Source organism: Melopsittacus undulatus, unplaced genomic scaffold (assembly GCF_012275295.1).
Source record: "Melopsittacus undulatus isolate bMelUnd1 unplaced genomic scaffold, bMelUnd1.mat.Z mat_scaffold_135_arrow_ctg1, whole genome shotgun sequence".
Lineage (NCBI taxonomy): Eukaryota > Metazoa > Chordata > Aves > Psittaciformes > Psittaculidae > Melopsittacus > Melopsittacus undulatus.
Window position 1 is genome coordinate 45037 of NW_022994104.1, and position 19607 is coordinate 64643.

Below are 19607 nucleotides of genomic sequence, written 5' to 3' on the forward strand. Positions count from 1 at the left end.
GTTTTTATGATATTACTATTAATTTCTCCTTTCCCTGCTTATTCACTGATGTCTCTGCCAACTGTGAATTGCCTTGAGGCACTTTGATTGCAATAAAACTTCAATTTTGTCTAATTTTAAGTACTTTCAGTTAAAAAACTTCGTGTGTATCCATTATGAATTGTGTTTTAGGATGGAGTAAAAGGTCATCAGACACAGTATCTGCAGGTTTGTGAAGCCTTCATTATCTGTGGCTTTGCCAGACTTTATAATAATTTCCTGATGGGCTGTATTAAATAACTTGCATTAACAAAGCACAAAATATTTTAGCAGCTTTGAAAGAGGAATCTGTAGTAATATATAAAAAAAAAACCTGACATTTTTTGTCTTTTGCCACTTTGAAGTAGACCTATAGCATTAACTGTCATATTCTTATATGGAATTTTACTTGCATTTAAGCTGCAACTGTAGATATTTTATAATATTAAGTAATTTAAAATCATAAATGAGAGACCTAAGAAAATATGGGGATAAAGATACATCATAATACGGAAGCCCTAAAGCAAACAGAAAAGAAAAATTACACACTTTAGAATTACAGAAAACTAATATATACAGATTAAAGAAAAATTGACTGAAAGAGTTAAAAGAGCAGTACTGCTCAGGGATACACGAGACAGATATCCCACTGCTTAGATAAATAGCACATTTAAGAAGATAGAAACGGGTTTTGCATCCTTAGCTCTATAATCCACCATGTACAAGATATAGATATTATAGAACCCTGAAAATGCTCTATTTTGTATAATTCCACTTTGAGAGCCATACCTGTGGTAGTATGACCCAACCAGATATTCCTCTTGACTTAAGGGAGGAGACCTGTGGAGTCTATAGCCTTACTTAAACTATTGGCTTAGAAAAACTGTGGTAAAGGAGTGTGTGCCATTTGCAAAGGCCTGTTCATTAAAGATGGAGGCTCTGCTTTATCACGAGGGAGAATAAAACACCTGTGTCAGTCTGCTTGTACGATGCAAGGGCCCCTAACAGTTCCTTCCATAAAGAAATTAATTTCAACCATCCATTGTTAATCGAGTTCCGATTTCCAGCTCTCTGCAAACCATTTTTTCCAGGGGCAGCTGTACCACAGCTGGACTCCGGGTGCTGTAACAAACTCCAGTTGCAGTTCCTGCATGACCCCCACTTTGCTGCCTTTTATCCTATTGCCTTTAGTCAGGGTTGTATTAATTCTTAAAATGAAGGGCTAGCTTCTACAGGTGCGATTCAGCACAATAGAGTGTAAAGCAAACGAATGAAGAAGCAAAGTTCTTAGCCACATTGGTTGCCAATCAATGATTCATTATGTTACTAATTTGTTTTAGTATCATAAGAGGAAATCAGATGGTTTGCCTAAGTTTCACCCTCACAATGCATAAAAAGGCATTTTCATAAAGTTCACTTTCATTTTGTGGATGAGGCTAAGTTTCGTTTTCATTTCTTTCTGATGGTGGCAGCAGTTTCGTTTCTCTGCTGTGAGGTAGACAGTGTATAAAAAAGCTGGCTGAGCCTCTCAGTGCTTCAGTGGATTCCACACCATCACAGAGAGAAATGTCTGACCAAAACGTCCGCAATGCTGGTTTCTCTCCCTCCGGGATCATAGGAGGATCGCTTGCTTCATCAATGATGTCCAGGGAAGCAAAAGCTTCTGGGGGAGGCGTGTGCTCTGGAGGCCCTACCTCTACTCTCCAGGAAATGGGTATGAGTCATTTTGTGTGTGTGTGGTTTTGTGGTTTACTGCCGAAGGGCAAAGAGGTTTTTGTACTTGAAAATAAGCTTGGCAAGTAAACTCTTCTCTCCTACTTTCCATATTGCACTGAAGACAAACGATTTCTATATTGAACTGTGTGTTAGGAGTGGGATGCTATGAAGAGTATTTTCTATATAGGTACATATGCATGAATATATACATGCATATGAGATTCAGGGCAGTGTTTTGTTTGAAGTTTGTGGCACCTCTTCATTCTGCTAGGAATCATCAATAATATGGGAATTTGTGGTAGCAATAAGCAACAATACACTTATGCAAGAACATGATCTGTGTACTTATATTTCATATAAACTATCAGATTTCCCTTGCTCTTTACTCACGCACATCCATACAGGGAGAACCCATAAAACGTTATGCAGACACTATAGCAGAAGAAAATTAGCTGCAGTGCAAGAGCTGAATTCATGAAGGGAATATATACACATTCTTGACAACATGTATATAAGTACTAAAACTAGGCACAGCTGGCTTTCACATGAGCTAGCCCTGCTTGCTTTTCTGCTGCATGCACAGAGTGATCCCTGACCTGATGACCGCAAGCAGCTTGGCACCTGTTTAACCCCAGATCCCATGGGATTCATGCATGACATATTATCCCTGCCAATCCTGCCTGTGTGACCTGATCCAACAGGCATCTCTAAGCAGGCATCACTCCACAGAAAATAGTGACCCATACAGCCCTGCTTTACCCAGCAGTACAGTAGTTAGCATGCTGACTTGGATAAAGGCTTCCAAACCATTTCTGCCTTAGGGGTCTTGGAACCATATCTCCCACATGTCAGGAACACCCTAACCAGCAGGCTGGTGATCGGTGGGGATCTCTGCCATGTTGGTCATGTTCTGGTCTATTCCTTTCGCAGTAAGCAGCTGGAAGTCTACTGAAGGATGGAGCTAGTATCTTCCAGACATAAAATGGGTATTTGGCTGGATAATCTGGCCAGGGTCTACATTTTGGGCACCTTTTAACAGTAAAAATGTGATAAATTTAATTAGGAGGAAGTAAGTTATATTTTTTAAGGTAGGAGTCACACTGCAATGCTATTCATAGTGTGTGGCCCTCCAGACAGAGAGGGATTAAGTGACATTAAATGACTTCAGAGAGACACTGCATGTGACTCCTGTGAGGCATGTTTTAATTTTTACTCAGTATGGCTTGATCATTGAATTTAGGTTGCTGAATACAGTGTTTATTGAATATTTAATAGCAAAGAGGTGAAGGGATAGTAGCAGCAGAGGAACAGAAGATGAGAGAGAATCAGGAGAGGAGGAGAACTGAGAGAGCTTGAGAGATGCTCTCAAGCACCATGCTGCATTAGCAGCAGAAATCCTGGTACACAGGAGATGCCAGTTGCTTAATCTAGTCATACACAGAGTCACCTGCACAGTCTGCCCTACAGCAGTACTCAGTCAGTGGCAAGTTCTTCAGTAGTGATGCCACTGAAAAGCATGAAGTTGTAGTCTCCAGACTAAAAGACTGAAGACTTTTATCCCTCCATATGCTGAGATATGCTGAGTATCTTTATGAGAGAAAGAGAAACAAACATTTAAAACCACCTAGTTTTATTCTTGCAATGTCTTTATCAACTCTGGACTTTAATGAAATCCACTATTTTGGTGAAGAGAAATCTGCATGACTCAAGGAAACCTCAGCCATGACTACAGGAGATACTCCAAAAGAGATTTTATCCATGTGAAAAATGCTAGCTCTGTAATGTTGCCAAGACAGGTGTGAGCTTTGGCTCCCTGCAGCAGGAGAGCTTGCCACACATTCTTTGCCTGATTGAGAGCTAAAAGGGCCTGATTCATTTCCGCAGGTGCTCACTGAAATCTCTCACTCTTCAAACACATCTTCTTAACCTTTTCGTTCAGGCTGTAACCATTCCTCCCCCCAGAACAAACACGCTCAGAGGAGTGGCTGATTCTGCAGCAGGGCATGAGTATTGTTCAGTATCACTTTACAGATGACATTAAAACAAGCTCATCACCAAAATATTTGAGCATTCTCCAGGAATGCTTTAAGCATTATCTCTAACGTTTGTCATCACTAATGCTTTATTCCTCTCCCAGGAGAAAAAATTGCAGTGAAATACTTTACTTTGGTCTTATTTTTACTGAGATGGAGATATATACAGAAATTAACCACTAGCTACCACAGTGCTTGAATTTTACAGGTATCTATTATGTACAGGTTTATGCTATGGAAACTGAAGTGAAAGGAACATACCTGTCACCTGGAACAGTAAGCAGTGAAGTCTGCAGCAGCCCTTAGCTCCTGTAGGAATTTGTTCCACTGTCCTCAGGTAGCTCCTCAGCAGAGACAAACTGTGCTGAAACTGGTTTGGAGATCTACGAACAACAGTCTGTGCAAGAGTTGTAGGTTTTCTTTGTGTTCTGAAACTATCCACAAAACACTGCACGTGTCCTTTCCCAAGGTGGCAGCTAGAAAGCAGTATACTGATGGAGCGAGTCATCAGCAAGTAACCAGCAGTCTGCCTTGACTTTTGGTACATTTGTTAGCTTTGTTAGTAGTTCATAATTACCCCATAAGGTTCCTTCTGGTCAGTAACATCTCCTTTTTATCTATTCTAGGTGCCAGAGGCTCAACCCATTCATCAGGTTTTACTAGCAGTGGCATCTCCTCTGGATCCCGGGCCTCCGAGATGATGTCCAAGGAGGCCATCTCTCACGGAGGTGGAACTCCCCGGGGTGGTACAACTTCCACTGTCCAATCCATCTGTGAGTGAGAGTTCCCCTTGTACAGATGATTAGCAGATGACTTCTGAGAAGTCAGCAGTATTTCAGCTCAAGTGTACATTTACTAGATGGAGGGATGCACATAAGAGAAGTGGCTGCATCGTACGTGAAGCAACGTTTCTCCTGTTCATTGCCTTATACTTGATGGGAAGTTGAAACTAGGGAATCAAGGGAAATAGCTATGCCACAAGGTTACAAAGATATGGGTGGATTGCAGAGACAGAAATCTGAAACAAGTAGTGATAGAAGGAAGTCCCATGGAAGTTTAGGTTATGCTTTCATCAGCACCATCCTGGAAGTTTTTTTAATTTCAAACACAACTTCAGGGCCAAACCAAGAGCTTCACACTTGAACATACAAAACAGTGGGATAACATAATTAATCATGAGAATGGAGTTATCAGACTGACAGCCGGTAAACATAAAGTCCACTTCTTGTGGCCTTTTAGAACAGTTTAGCTTTCTTTCCTTTAAAGGAAATTCATTGGCTCAAAAGCAGACAATTTTTGAGCTGGTACATGCAGACTAATTGGCACTTACTAGCTCAAAGCAGAGAACAACACAAGTTTTCCTCATCACCCTGCCATGTTAATGCAACCCACACCTAGTTAAATCAAACCAAGGTATGAGGAGGCTTAGTCTGTACCTGTATGCATCAGTAAGGATGCTAATTATGGTAGTGGGATCCTGTGGGGTTTGCAAGAGCACTGGAGGCAGGATTGAAGTTATGAATTTCAAAAACATTTTTCAAAGTGTAACACAGACCTTTGGTGTCTTACCTGTCTGTAACCAGTGCTCAGATACTCTGTGTTTCCCTGAGCTGCAACTTTGCTTTAAGTTGTTCTCTCATGTTTGTTTGTATTTGTCCTTAGCAATGGGTGGCAAAGGAGGAAGACGCTGAACAGAAGAAAAACATCAGTCCAGAAGTAAGCTCTGCAAGCAGTTCATCCTTTACCAGCGGTTATCTGACAGCTCCTCCCCTTCTTTGCTTTCCCTGTCACTGCATGAAAGGCAAAGCCTTTTACACATGCACAAATAAAGTATCTTAAAATGGTGGATTCTTGCATTAAACTAGTGGGGACAGGGATGAGGGGCAGTTTCTTCCTTGATTAAACATTCTATGAAGCACGGGCACATAATGAACACAAGCCAGTAAGTGGACGCTAAGGTACTTTGGACTGCATGGGTGTCTTACTAAAATCCTGGGCTTAGCAACACTGGACTCCCCAGTCACAGGTAGCTTGCTTTGTTTATTTTACAAACAGCAATCAGAATGCAAAAGTCACTCTGTTGTGAGAGAGAAGCACAGAAACACTTGGTAAGGGGCATCCAGCAGTTCCCTTTGGCTGTACTTCTAATGGGCTATCAACTTAAATCCTGTTTAATTAAGAATACACGTAAGCAAATGAGAGAGGTCTCAATAAATCTCATACCTTAGAGATGCAACTTATATTTTTATCCCGCTACTATTTCTAAGGTCCCTTTCACATTAACTTAGTTTAAAGCCCCTGTTTGTTTATTGAGAGGTATCAGCTTTGTCACAGATAAACAAAAATTACTCCTGTAAACTTCTTATGATACCTGAGAACAGATAAGGAAAAGAGACATCTTCTCTGCAATAGGTGTCACTGCTGGGGCTTTTTGCTTTTCCCCACATGCCAGACTCCTTTCCTTCATATGTACTCATACAATGATGTTTCACCAAACACACATAATGCTTTCCATTCCCTATGCAAAATACACTCTCCCCAACACTTCAATCTTATTCCTGTCTTTCTGGCTCCTCATCCTCTCTCCCCTGTCACCTTCTCCCTTTGTATTTATAACAAAACCACACTGTGCAGCTTTTCCTTCCTTTTCTTCACCCCAAGACAGAAGGAGAGAGTCTCATACCTTCAGGCCACAAGTTAAGAAGCACTGGGTTTGTGGTGCTGCAGTCAGTGATTTTCTCCAGCAGCTTCTGTCACCCAGATTGAGCATTCCCATCTCAGCTGCATCTCTTCATGGCTGAGAGACTTGTTTGTACACGTGCACCTTATGCTCCCAGATATATTCTTCTCTCTCCTGCTTAGGCACCTTCCTGAAAGGACATGAGAAGTCAGCATCTGCCTCCAGTTGCAACAAAGTTACATGGAATTATTTAATGAGTGCAAGCATGGAGGAAAAGGTGCAGAAATTTATCTTCACTTGCTGTGCTATGCAAAGTATTAAAACACAATTGAAAAACAAAGTCTCAATTTCGTGGGATGGAGCTGCTGTGCTCACAAGGTGGTATCTCAGGCAAATGCTTAAATGTAACCAGGAGCTGAAGTTATAAAACCATAGAAAGATTCCATTTCAAAGAGATTGTGGTGTGGGGAGAGTAGGAGCAGTTCTGAGGTCCAACATTCTGATCAAAGCAGTGTTAGCCTTAATGTTAGGCTTGTTTGCTCAAGGCTTTGTCCAGTCAGGTTTTGAAACTATTGAAGGAAACAAGTGTTGTAGCTTCTCTACGCAATCTGTTCAAAAGTTTCACCACACTTCCAGTGGAAATTCTTTTCCTATATGCTGAAATAGATTTTTTCTTCCAGCTTGTCTCTGTTCCTCTGTAGCACTTCTCCAGAGCTCAGTAACAATGATTTTCACATGTGCCTCAGTCACCATTAAGCACAAAGCAAAAGGTTTGGTAAAACACAAATGTCAGGATCTGGAAACCAATGTCACCAGCCCCTGAAGAAGGAAGACAGAGGGAGGCTGACAGTTTTACTCTGATGAAGTTTCTGTCTGGTTCTCCTGTTGTGGTTGCGCCTCCTTATAACATGCCTGCCTTTCCCAGTGTCCTCACTGAATTAGCCTCCAAACCCCTTTGCCCTCTCACTTTCAAACCTGCTCCACAGTCATCCTTGATCCCTTCCAAGGCAGCAACCTTACAACTGCTGCAGGACATCAGCAGGGTGCTGTTACCTTCCTCTCCTGACTTGGCTCACCCTCTGCAAGAGCTGTGGTGGAACATCTTGCTGGCTTGGACTTTGCCCCATGACCTCATATTTCCTCTAAAAAATACCATGGCAGCTTTGCTAAACAGCTGATGGGGCATAGGCAGAGAAAGCTGCTTAAATGCCCAGGAGCACAGTTAAATTTCTATAAACCACTTAATGATCCTTGCTAATATCAGATTCACCACAGAATCACAGAATCCCAAGGGTTGGAAGGGACCTCGAAAGATCATCTAGAACAACTCCCCTGCAAGAGCAGGGTAACCTAGAGTACATCACACAGGAACTTGTCCAGGCAGGCCTTGAATATCTCCAATGTAGGAGACTCCACAACCTCCCTGGGCAACCTGTTCCAGTGCTCTGTCACTCTTACAGTAAAGAAGGTCTTCCTGATGTTAACGTGGAACCTCCTATGCTCCAGTTTACACCCATTGCCCCTTGTCCTACCACTGGATATCACTGATAAAAGCCTAGCTCCATCATCCTGACACCCACCCTTTACATATTTGTAAACACTGATGAGATCACCCCTCAGTCTCCTCCAAGCTAAAGAGACCCAGCTCCCTCAACCTCTCCTCATAAGGGAGGTGTTCCACTCCATCATCTTTGTGGCTCTGCGCTGGACTCTTTCAAGCAATTCCCTGTCCTTCTTGAACTGGGGGGCCCAGAACTGCACATTTCTGCCATCTCTTTACACCAAAGGGAGGGAGCATAAGATCAGTGTAAAGCAATGTGATTTTGAGTAGACAGCATTTTATGTCTATTTACTACAGGTTAAAGGACGTGGGCAAGTAAAAGGCAAAGGAGAAGCTGCATCCTGTCTTTATTGACTTTACAGATCATCAGTGGTTCTGCTTTTGCAGCTTTGTCCACCCAGCATAATAAATATAAATGCATTGAAACTCTGGATATTTGCCATAGCTTTGGTGGACTCAGAAGTTCACTGGTCTTTAAGTTTGGATGAATGCAAGGCTCTAATTAAGCCATCCTATACTTTCCTCCCAAGGGTTAATGCAGCAGCCTGTGACTTCTAAAGTATAACTGTGATCTACCAGCACATCTTTATTCCCTTCTATGCCCTTAGTTAGGACTGGCATGAGGTAGAACAAGAAAGTCTATTCTGGCTTTTTCTCATTCAGAGATTCCTCCATGTGCAAGTGCCAAAGTATACTCACAGAGAACAGCAAGGACCTAGATTTCAATCAGTAGACATCCAAACACCTACTTTAGCACTGATGATGCTAAGGTGAGTCATACTAATGAAAATAATGAAAGAATGACAAGAAGTAGTAAAAAATGCCAAGCACATACATAACTCATTAGACAAACAGTTGTGTAAACTGAAGCTGTATTATGAGAAGCTATGTGTGACTATGTCATGACAATTAAAGACTTTGTTTCTTACTTACCTGCAAAGGGGGAAGATTTAAAACTGTGTTTCAACTTAATTCCTTGACCTCAAGTGATTTTGTCTTGTTAAAAAATGACTATCATTAGTGAAAGCTGACAAAAATTATTTATGCCTACAAGAAGGAAAAGCAATTCGAACTAAAGCAAGGATACTTAATCATGTATCATTTCACTTTTCAGCACTCCTGTGGTTCTGGTGTTACCAATGTGGATTATTTTTCTCATCTTCAGATCTTGATGTGTTGAGAATTAACCTAGATAGCTTTACTGAAGCAGGGAGCATCCTCAGCTGCATTAGAATTCACTTAACTGAGTCAGCTCTTCCAGTTCTATAGGAGAACAAAGGTAAATGCTTCCTCCTGAAAGCCTTACTCACAGCCCACTTGAGCAAATTCATATGTACATTACTACAAATGAAGTATTTACATTTTTAACAGAATATAATTGAAAAGGTCAAATAACAACAAATATGGCAATTTAAATCCCTCATGTCTCTCAATCAATCTTTCCACAACAAATAGAGAGAGAGAAAGGAGAAGAGGCAGCAGTGTGTGATTACCAGAGCAATAGCACTGAAGCAATACACTGCAGAAAGCACACAGCTCTCTGCACAGAAATCAATTTCTCCCATGGGATGGGGTCGATAGTTGTCTGACAGGACACTATACAGGCAATTTAATAGCATTTTATCTAAATGAATCTATTCCTCCCCCCCCTCCCCCCCCAAGCTCACAGTTCATAAGAAGCCTTTCTTAGTAAAATAGATATATCTTTTAACAATAGGAAAGTATTTATCATTCTGAAGGCACGACCATTGTCTATTAAAAATCATTTATCCCTATTAGTTACTCATTACAACTCTTTCCCAACATTGTTATTCTAATCAGCTAACTCATTCACACAAACCATAAAAATTACTTTCAGTTACTCTGGAAACATTTTCCTTACTATCAAATGTTTTAAGCTATAGATCACCCTTTCAGGAAAAAAATAAGCCAATGAAAGAGGCAAACTCGGTTGATTTGAGGGAGTGTTGCTATCTGAAATGACATTTTTATGCAAGAAAAAGCTTATTTTTTGACAATTGTGTAATACATAGAGATTGGTTGTCCAGAATATTTATTTTAATAGTACTTCATAAATAATAAAGCTGAGCTGATCTTGTTAGCAGATATCTGTGTGAAGTAAATGGTAATGAATGAGAAACCCTAATAAGCATTATTCCAAGGATGGATCTTTGCCGCTCTGGGAGTTTGGTATTGTGCCCCAAAGGCTCTTGTAAATCCAGCTGCAGTTCTTGTTCATCATTTAGAAGATTAGGGGCTGATAAGCGACAGTCAAGCCTTATTAGAACAGGCTAAGGCAACAGGAAACATTAATTGGGTAATTTAATGCACAAGGAGACAATAAATGCTTGCATTGTGGTTCAGATGCTGTTTTCTCTATTGATTTGTCATGTCTTATTTCATTACATTCTCACATATTTTTGATGGAGAGACTGTAAGACAAAGTCTAAGTTTAAAAATATAGAATACTTTTGCTACTTCCTACAGTTTCCCATTACTCTCATGTTACTAAGGGACCCATGAGTATCCCTGTCTTTGGAAGCCAAAGAATGATGACTGCCCTGTTGTCCGAGGACTCCTCCAACAAAGGAGGGAGGAGATCCAATATATAGCAGCAATCTGCAGTGGAATTGTGTCTCATCATCTTATTTGTGTTTTGGTTTCATCACAGCATGTGTACACAGAAGACTGCTGTGACTCTGTGAGGAAGTCCAGTCACTCTTTTCCTCTAGAAAGCTGGGAGCGCTTAACAAAGCCCTCTTCTCTTTCACCATTCTGGAGTAGACATAGAAGTAGTTGCTGAGCTGATATTCCTCTGGAAGTAAGGAAGATGAGAGGAAGCTCCTGATATGGGTGCTTCTTCCCTGTCTAATGCCAGAATTAATCTTCTCATGTGAGTGCACTCAGTCTCCTCAGTGGTGGGTGTTTGGAACACCAACATTTCAGTCACATACCAGCTCCTCATTTGGGTCCCATTCTAAGATTTCCTTCCCTGAGATATCTTTCCCACAGATGAAAAGGAGGGAAAAGAGGTTCTCTTATTGTGGAAGAAATTCAACATAAGATGGGGAAAGTCTTGTATTTACTTAGCTGACTTAGGCACTCTTTCCGTCTCATTTCTAACACTGTAACTTGGAAGCATTCAGTTTCACTTTTTGTAGCTTTATTCCACTTTCAGGCATGGCTTTTGAATCACTCCTTTCAAAGATTCCCAGCCACAGTCTCTCCCTTACATCCAGCAGCCTGGCACTCTTTCTGCTGCAAGTAAGGTTCCCCGTGCCTGGGGCACTGGCTGGAAGGCCGCTCACTCCTCATCACCTTCTGCAGCAGACTTACTGTGGACAGAGCACCCCTCCACTTCAAGCTTCTTCAGGACTGCCACATGTGCAGTTGGTGTTCTCCTCACACCTCCTTATATTCAAGGAAGGAGATAGTCTGAGTCTATTTACCATATGATCTGGTGCTGTAGGGTGCCTAATAGCAGATCCCCAAAGTCATGGCAGCCTTGGTTGAAGAGGCAGGGTCCACCTATAGCCAAACATATCCTCTCTACCACCACATTAACCAGAGTTCTAGCTGTGCTCTTTGCATCTCCTCAAGACCCAAGTACAATGATCTGAGACTGTCCACTAGATCAAAAACAGGAGCATGCACATCTCCTTGTCAATATAGTGCTTATTTGTACTTGTACTTGATCATGTAGTTCCAATCCCGTTGTCATGGGCAAGATCCTCTAGACCAGGTTGCTCAAAGCCCCATCCAGCCTGGCTTTGAACACTTCCAGGGATGGAGCAGCTACAGCTTCTCTGTGCAACTTGCTCCAATACCTCACCATCCTCACAGTAAAGAATTTCTTCCTTATACCTAATATAATCTACCCTCTTTCAGTTTAAAGCCATTCCCCTTGTCCTATCGCTACTTCCTTGTATAAAAAGTCTCTCTCCAGCACCCTTATAGGCCCCCCTCAGATACTGAAAGGCTGCTATGAAGTCTCCATGCAGCCTTCTCTTCTCCAGACTGAACAAACTTAACTCTCTCATAGCCTGTCTTCATAGGAGACGTGCTCCAGTCCCCGATCATCTTCATGACTTTCCTCTGTCTTGCTCCAGCAGGTCCACGTTCATCTTGTGTTGGGGTACTGGATGCAGTACTGCAGGTGGGATCTCACGAGAGCAGAGTAGAGGGGCAGGATCACCTCCTTTGACCTGCTGGTCATGCTCCTTTTGATGCAGCCCAGGATACGGTTGGCTTTCTGGGCTGCAAGTGCACACTGAAGCTGGCTCATGTTCATTTTCTCACTGACCAACACCCCCAAGTCCTTCTCCACAGGAGTGCTCTGAATCTCTTCTCTGCCCAACCTGTAGCTGTGCCTGGGATTGCTCCGACCCAGGTGTAGGACCTTGCACTTGTCATGGTTAAACTTCATGAGGCTGGCATCAGCCCACCTCACAAGCATGTCAAGGTCCCTCTGGATGGCATTCCTTCCCACCAGTGTATCAACTGAACCACACAGCTTGGTGTCATCAGCAAACTTGCTGAGGGCACACTCAATCCCACTGTCCATGTCACTGACAAACATGTTGAACAAGACCAATCCCAACACTGATCCCTGAGGGACACCACTCGTTACTGGTCTCCAGCTGGACATTGAGCCACTGACCACAACTCTTTGCATGCACCCATCCAGCCAGTTCTTTATCTACTGAGTAGTCCATCCACGAAATTGATGTCTCTCCAATTTAGAGACAAGGATGTGACGTCTCGAACATCAAGCTGCTGACCACAACAATTTGAGTGCTACCATCCATCCAACTCCTTTTCCACTGAATGGATTCATCAAGTGGTCCATCCATCACACCTGTGCCTCTCCAGTTTAGAGACAAGGTTGTTATGTGAGACAGTGTCAAATGTTTTGCATGAGTCCAGGTAGATGACAGTCTGTCCTGTCTATTAACAATGTACATCCATTGTAGAAGGTCACCAAATTCAGCAGGCACAATTTGCCCTTGGTGAAGCCATGTTGGCTGTCACCAATCGCTTCCTTATTTATCATGTGCTTTAGCATAGTTTCCAGGAGGCTCCGGTCCATGACCTTGACAGGCACTTAGGTGACACTGACTGGCCTGTAGCTTCCCAGGTCTTTTTTTTCTCCCCTTTTTAAAAATGGGGGCTATGTTTACCCTTTTCCAGTCAGTGGGAACTTCATCTGATGTCCACAACTTCTCAAATATGATGGATAGTGGCTTGGCCACTTCATTGGCCAATTTTCCCAGGACCTGTGAATGCATCTCATCAGGTCCCATGGATATGTACATTAAAGAGACATCATTAATAATTGCATTTAAATGCACGATAATACAAAAGTTTGTAAAAACTTTCCCTTATAAAAATTGTCATCATTAATGATTACAATAATTAACTTCAAATAGTTCCCGTCCTTCTCTATATCACTTTTGAGGAAAAGTGAGCATTAAAATGTAATCTGGTTTAGTGCTTGTCTAACACAAGCACTATTTTATCCAACTTCTCTTGGTTTTACCCATTGTTTGGTGGGTTTTGGTTTTTTTGAGGGGGAGAGAAGGAGGGTTAAGAATGCCTGAATGTGACAATAAAGGAATAAATAAATATATTTCTCTTAATGAAATAAAACTTTATAGAAAATACTGTCCCTGAGGAAAAAAAGTGTACGCTACAAAACCAGTTCTTAAAATTCAGATGTTGCTTTTTGCAGTCTTTTGCAATTGGAATTTCCACCTAGCCAAGATTTTTACTGGGCAGTTTTAAGCTACCTCCGCAATTTATGTTTACACATAAACATTTCTAATTTTAATTGCTATCAACTTCTTATACTTGATAGATGGTCTTAAACATTTTTTGCCTCCAGAGACTATTTACTTTGCCAAGTATTGACACACTTCCAAGATTTATACTTCTCTAAGGAATGAAGTTTACAATAAAATACAATGTATTCCGTGGCTGTGAATGGTAATGTTACTAAACAGTCTAAAGATATTTCACAACTGATAGTTATTTCCCTCTCACACCCAGAACTTCACTGTCTTAGTCCTACTATAGGTTTAGGATTATAAAGAGAAGTAAAATGCTTAATTTGCCTAATCTAATGTTCCAGAGATCCAATATGACTTAATTTAGGTTTCCTTTCACCAGAGCCATTATTGGACTAATGATTACCCTTTCATTTTTTTTCCCAATAATTATTTTAAGAGGGCAACTGTTATGGAAGGGAGGGATTCAGATTTATTCACTTATGGGGTTGGAATAACCCCTTATAGAGCTCAACTATTACACTGCAGTCAGAAACAGGAATTGTTGCAGAAGTTTAAAATACAATATCAAACATGCAAGTAGTTACTATTACTAGACGTAGCTCAGGAGGTGATTGAAGTTACATAGAGATCTAAATCTTTGGACTGGATTCAGTTTGCTGGTAGCACTCATGGATCACATTGCCTATAGAAACCCCAGAGGACAAGGAAGAGTTCTTAGAAAAAATGCATCAATTTGTACCACCTCCATGCAACTGCTATTGTGTTAATGCAGAAGCAGCAGCATCAAGCTTTATCAGTAGTAGTTTAATATCAGTAGTTTAATATAAGCTGAAAAAGTCTCCAGCACTGAAACAGTTCATAGATGTTGCTTCAGTGGCAAAGTGCAGCTCTCAGCCTTTACAAATAAAATTTCAAGGGAGATTCCTTTTTCTTATTTTATTTTTTCCAGCCATTTCACCTCTTTAATACAGCTTTATATGTAAATCTATTTTGTAAATAGGTAATTTAATGTCATACAGCTCCTTTGCAGAGGAAGAGGAAAGATGGCTCTGGGTTGACCTCTTTTTATGTTAGTATTACCACTTCTCAAAGATGAGCAGGCACCTCGGCAATAAAAGGAAATATGTCCCATGGCTTGCACCACCCATCCTCCTCACTGACCGGGGAATGGAAAGGATGTGATCCAAGATGGTCTGTAATTCCCCTGGGAGAGGTGATGATGCAGCCTGCACAAGATTAATTTGGTGTGAAGTTTTGAATTTAAACGTCCCAGCTCTTGGAGACACTACAAATCCAGGTTACTTGGCTTTTACCCTTGAGATGGAGGAGACATTCCCTACAATTTCTATAAGAGAAGCTAAAAATTCTATCAATAAATTATTTTGGCAAAGTAATAATTTCTATATATATTTATTGGGAGTCTATGCCCTGGACATTCCCCTTCTCACACCCATCTCATGAAGATTTATCTAGAGCAAATGATAGTTTAAACTGCAGTCAGACTAAAAACTGAAGAAAACAGAAGAGCAGAAGTATGAAGAGACAGAAATGAGCAGCTGGTTAAATCTGTTAATAACCAGATATAGAAACAACAAATGAGAATGATCAGAAAATTGAAGAAATCAAAAATTAAAGTATTCTTCCAGACTCCATCCCTGTAGGAGAAAGAAATAGAAATGGAGACCTAATTCAGGTTATAATTCAAAAAGTATGTAAGTGCTTAATTCAGCAATTACAAGCTTACTTAAGCATTTATACACAAATGTTTAACAAGTTCTTCATGTTCTGTCAGCACGAAGTTAGTTTTCACTTGGTCCCGGTAGTAAGATTTTTTGCAACACCATTACTGATTTTCCAAAAAGCATTTTATTAGGATGTGAATTAACTCTAGAAATCTGTTTCAAGATATAAACCCAAGAATTTTTCTGTAGTGAATTTTATTTATTCCTTTTGATGCAAAGATATAAACCTGACAGCAATTTTACACTAGCCCAATAAAGGACTTACTTATAGAAGACAGATGAGATAATTCATGTTTACTTTATCTTTAACATAAATAGATTACGAAAATAATCTGTTCCATGGCTGATGTTTTTCTGACAAATTTTAAATTACACGTGGAATATTCTTAAAAAGAAAGATACTGAAAATGTAAATTTATTATTATTATATTGACTCATGCTGGCTTCTGTGCTTAAAAATTATGTATACACAAAGGTGTTCATGGCATTGTGATTTTCAGGTTTTAAACCGCTGATTTAGAAACTGTGAGATTAATAGCACTGAGAACTTCTAAAGGTAATAGGATTACAATTTATTATTAACTTAATGTTCCTGAGGGGTCCGCTATAGCAATGCCTCATTTCTGGGATGCACCAGTCATTAGTCTGCAGTGGCATACAGTGGTGATGCATGATAACTGCAGCTTTTCCTGCTGCTGTTAAGGTTTTCATTCACTGGTAACTAGTTTTTATTGTCATACCTCTCATAAAGAGCCCCAGAGCAAGCCTGCAATAATCATGCCCTAAGCTGCACTTATCAGACAGAGACCAATTCTCAGAGGGCCTTCTATTGATCTAAATGCACAAGGAAATACTTGCTTGCTTTTCTCCCATATAGCAGAATTGCAAAAACTACCTGCTCTCACCTCTACCGCACTCCAGGACTGGTGACATTGGAGAGTCTCTTTAGGAGAGCCTGTTGTAGCTCAAGCAGGGCAGGGGTGATGGGTAGCGTGCTGTCTGCAAGACAGAAGGACAAATGGAGTAGCATCCCTTTAGTATCATCTAAAGCTCTTTTTCTTGTCCTTGTTTTGCTAGTTTAATGTGGCCATGTGAAAGGAGTTTGGCTCCTGCATCCCATGTTGCCATTCCATCTGGGCTGACAGAGCAGTTTGGTTCTGCTTCAGCCTATGGTTTCCTGTCCAAACCGCATCTGAAATACCAATCACAGCTAATGAAGGTTAATGAGCTAGTGAGTCACTGTGAAGTGAAGGTTGTGGAGTCTTTCCTTCTGTTGTAAAACTGTTCAACAGAAGTACTAAGGTAGCATGAGTGAAGTGCAAGTGGAAAACGACCTGAGGCCAGAGCAGAGCAAAGGGTATGGGTCCTGCTTTTAGTTAGTTGTAAACAGGGGAACAGTCAACAGAGGCAAGCTTGTAAGTATCAAAGGTGTTGAATACATCAAGACCAAAAGGCCTGTGCTTCAATAAGGCCAAAGTACAGCTAGGTGAGCAGAGCACCTAAACAGAAGGATGTCAAAAAAGCACTTTTTACCTGGCATTGCTCCTCCTGCTCTCTCAGCAGGAAGATGCAATGTTGTTAGAAGGACGCCCCAATTGGGAAATGGAAACAATGCATTGTAAGCTATTCTTAATATTTACAGGGTCAGAGGGTTAAATAAGATGTAATCAGAAACAAAAGATTATCTCATATTAAACATCAATCCTTAGAAGCTCAAATAAACCTATCCAACAAACCACGACAACCAGTACCTGCCAGCCCCAGGAGCGCAGCTAGAGCCCCTTATCCTCCAGGTCACACAGAGGGACTCCTACCCACACCCTAGGGACACGTCTATCTCACTGCTTGTATGCAGACTTGGGTGAGTGAAATCTAGCAGAGGTTTGTATATTTGGTATCAAAACAAAAGCATGCAAGTTAAAATAGTAGCAGTGGAAGCACAGCGACAGGTCAGCACTCATTGCGGGACTGTAACTGTGTTTGCAGTGCATAAAAAAAGTGTTCAAATGGATCCCTTCTCATGATATGTGCAAAAGCAGGCAAACAGTCATTCACTTCATATAGAGATCAGCTTAGCCCACCTAGGAGTTGTTTTTGACCATTGCTACTGATTGTTACCTGCTGTGAGCTAGCTAGCAAAAGTATTAAACATTAATATATTGCAGTTGGGCCATTTGATTGTGCATTTTAAATAGACTCTGCTATTTCCTCCCAGTGGAAAGATTTATCTTACTTTAAGAATACATAGGGCTGTGCTTTCAGTACTTTTTCTTTGTTTAACAAGCAGCTGTCTTACTGAAAACCCAGTAGACCACAGAACCAGTCAGGGTCTTTTATCCAGGATGTCTGACCCATCGCCTGACAATAATTAGTTCAGGTTAATTACAGCAAATCTGTAGATTTGCAGCCTGAAATCATCTCATCCCCTAAGCTGAACCCTCCAGAGGTTTCTTTTATGAGCTCTGCATCCTAAGGGTGGACTTAAAGTAATGAATTTGTCTCTAATAAGATTCATAGGTTTGTTCCCTAAGCAATGGTGTCAATTATAGAATCTAACACTGATGGCTTATTTTGCTGAAAATAGAGAAATCGAGAGTTTTTAATGAAGCATGCAGGTTTTTAAACATTTTTCTTTAACTCTTTGCATTGTCAGAAAGTATAAAAATACAATTATGCAAAATATCTTACCGCTATCTGTGTATTTCTGTGTGTGCCAATAGCTAATTTCCTTCTGCTCTATAATGGAAAAGGTTAATGTAATGACTCTGAGATTTCATTTGGAAATGTTCCAGAAGAGTGTCTGAGTATTTGCTGCACTTAATGGCAGGAAGTAATAAGTGAGGTTATGTATTGGTGAAAAATATTTCATGTACTGAGAAGATTAATACTGGAGAGAGGCACAGGGGACACAAGGCTGAGGCTTCCTCCTCAATTCTGACACAATATAATATGTCCATACTTGATACGTGCCCTTCTGTAGTTAGCTCTTAATCATTAACAAAGCAGACAGTAGGTCTCTAGGGAACATGGTATCAGGAGAAGAGAAGGAACCAGGCGTAGAATTCTCCTCTCTCCTACAAATGAGTGGCAGGCACTTCCAACTGGGAGCACTGGACCATCAACGTATCTACATAGCAAGATAATGCTGTAACTCCCTTCAAGGGTTTGACTCTGTCCTGAGTATTTCAATGTCTATGCTAATTTTTTTGTGCATATTTATTGTACTTCGGGTTCCTGGAATATAAACCACCAAGCCACAGCTGTATTTCAGCATTTTATTTCACATTAGATTTATTACTTATGAAAAATTCAACATTATTGGATATGAAACATTCAACCCTTTTCTTTATTTCAAGCTTTTCAAATTTACTTTCAATTCAGACCCCATTCCTGTTGTCTCAGCCAGTCTGAGTCACAAAACAAAGGTTTCAAACTCCTGAGGAACAGCTCCAGTCATTTATTTCACAGTTTTTAATGACTGAATTGCTATTATTTTGTTTTAATAGTGTGAAAAGAAGAGACAAGATTCCAGGACTCTTGACTCCACTGGAAAGAGATTGTTGAGGTTGGACCAGCAAGGTGGTAAACATGGAAATAGCCATCACCAGAAGGGTGGATGCAGCTAAGCAGCACAGTACATGTACACCTACAACAGCTCCTAACATTTATAACACAATTTACCTGAGCAAGGTGAATTGCTAAAAACTGTAAACTAACCCAGCACTGGTGGTAAACTAAGCACAAGAGCTTGTTCTGCTCCCCAGCCAGGGTCACACAGGGAGATGAATGCAAGCCGCGTGTTCAGAAAGACTTGTAGATCAGCTGTGGTCTCTCTGTACCTTCAGCTAAAGGGAGAGAAAAGCCTCCATGCTTGTTTGGCTCTTGGGTGCTCAAATCATTGTCCCAAAAGGGGATTTGGGGCTATGGGTACAGACTGTTGGGCTGAACTTGAAGACACGTGCCAGGTCCATGTCAGACAGGACAGGCTGCGAGGTTCACTCGTGGTCATAGCTCACACCAAGAGCAGAGATGGAGGGCTGTATATCTCCTTGCCTACTCCAAGTCAAT

The 19607-nt window shown here is 40.9% G+C and overlaps 1 protein-coding gene across 1 annotated transcript; it reads left to right on the forward strand.

Annotated features, from left to right (window-relative positions):
• The first annotated feature begins 1538 nt into the window (after nucleotides 1-1538).
• LOC101878701 (interferon alpha-inducible protein 27-like protein 2B) lies at nucleotides 1539-5613 on the forward strand. The gene is made up of 3 exons (XM_005153429.3): nucleotides 1539-1732; nucleotides 4394-4540; nucleotides 5430-5613. Exons 1-3 carry the CDS (start codon nucleotides 1585-1587, stop codon nucleotides 5456-5458), a joined length of 324 nt encoding a protein of 107 aa, XP_005153486.1. The 5' UTR covers nucleotides 1539-1584; the 3' UTR covers nucleotides 5459-5613.
• The last annotated feature ends 13994 nt before the right edge of the window (nucleotides 5614-19607 follow it).

Bases quoted from the DNA above. Each gene is read 5' to 3' on its own strand.
- LOC101878701 (XM_005153429.3), top strand. From the start codon at position 1,585: ATGTCTGACCAAAACGTCCGCAATGCTGGTTTCTCTCCCTCCGGGATC. The intron at 1,733-4,393 runs GTATGAGTCATT...TATCTATTCTAG, and splicing joins CTCTACTCTCCAGGAAATGG to GTGCCAGAGGCTCAACCCAT. The intron at 4,541-5,429 runs GTGAGTGAGAGT...ATTTGTCCTTAG, and splicing joins TTCCACTGTCCAATCCATCT to CAATGGGTGGCAAAGGAGGA.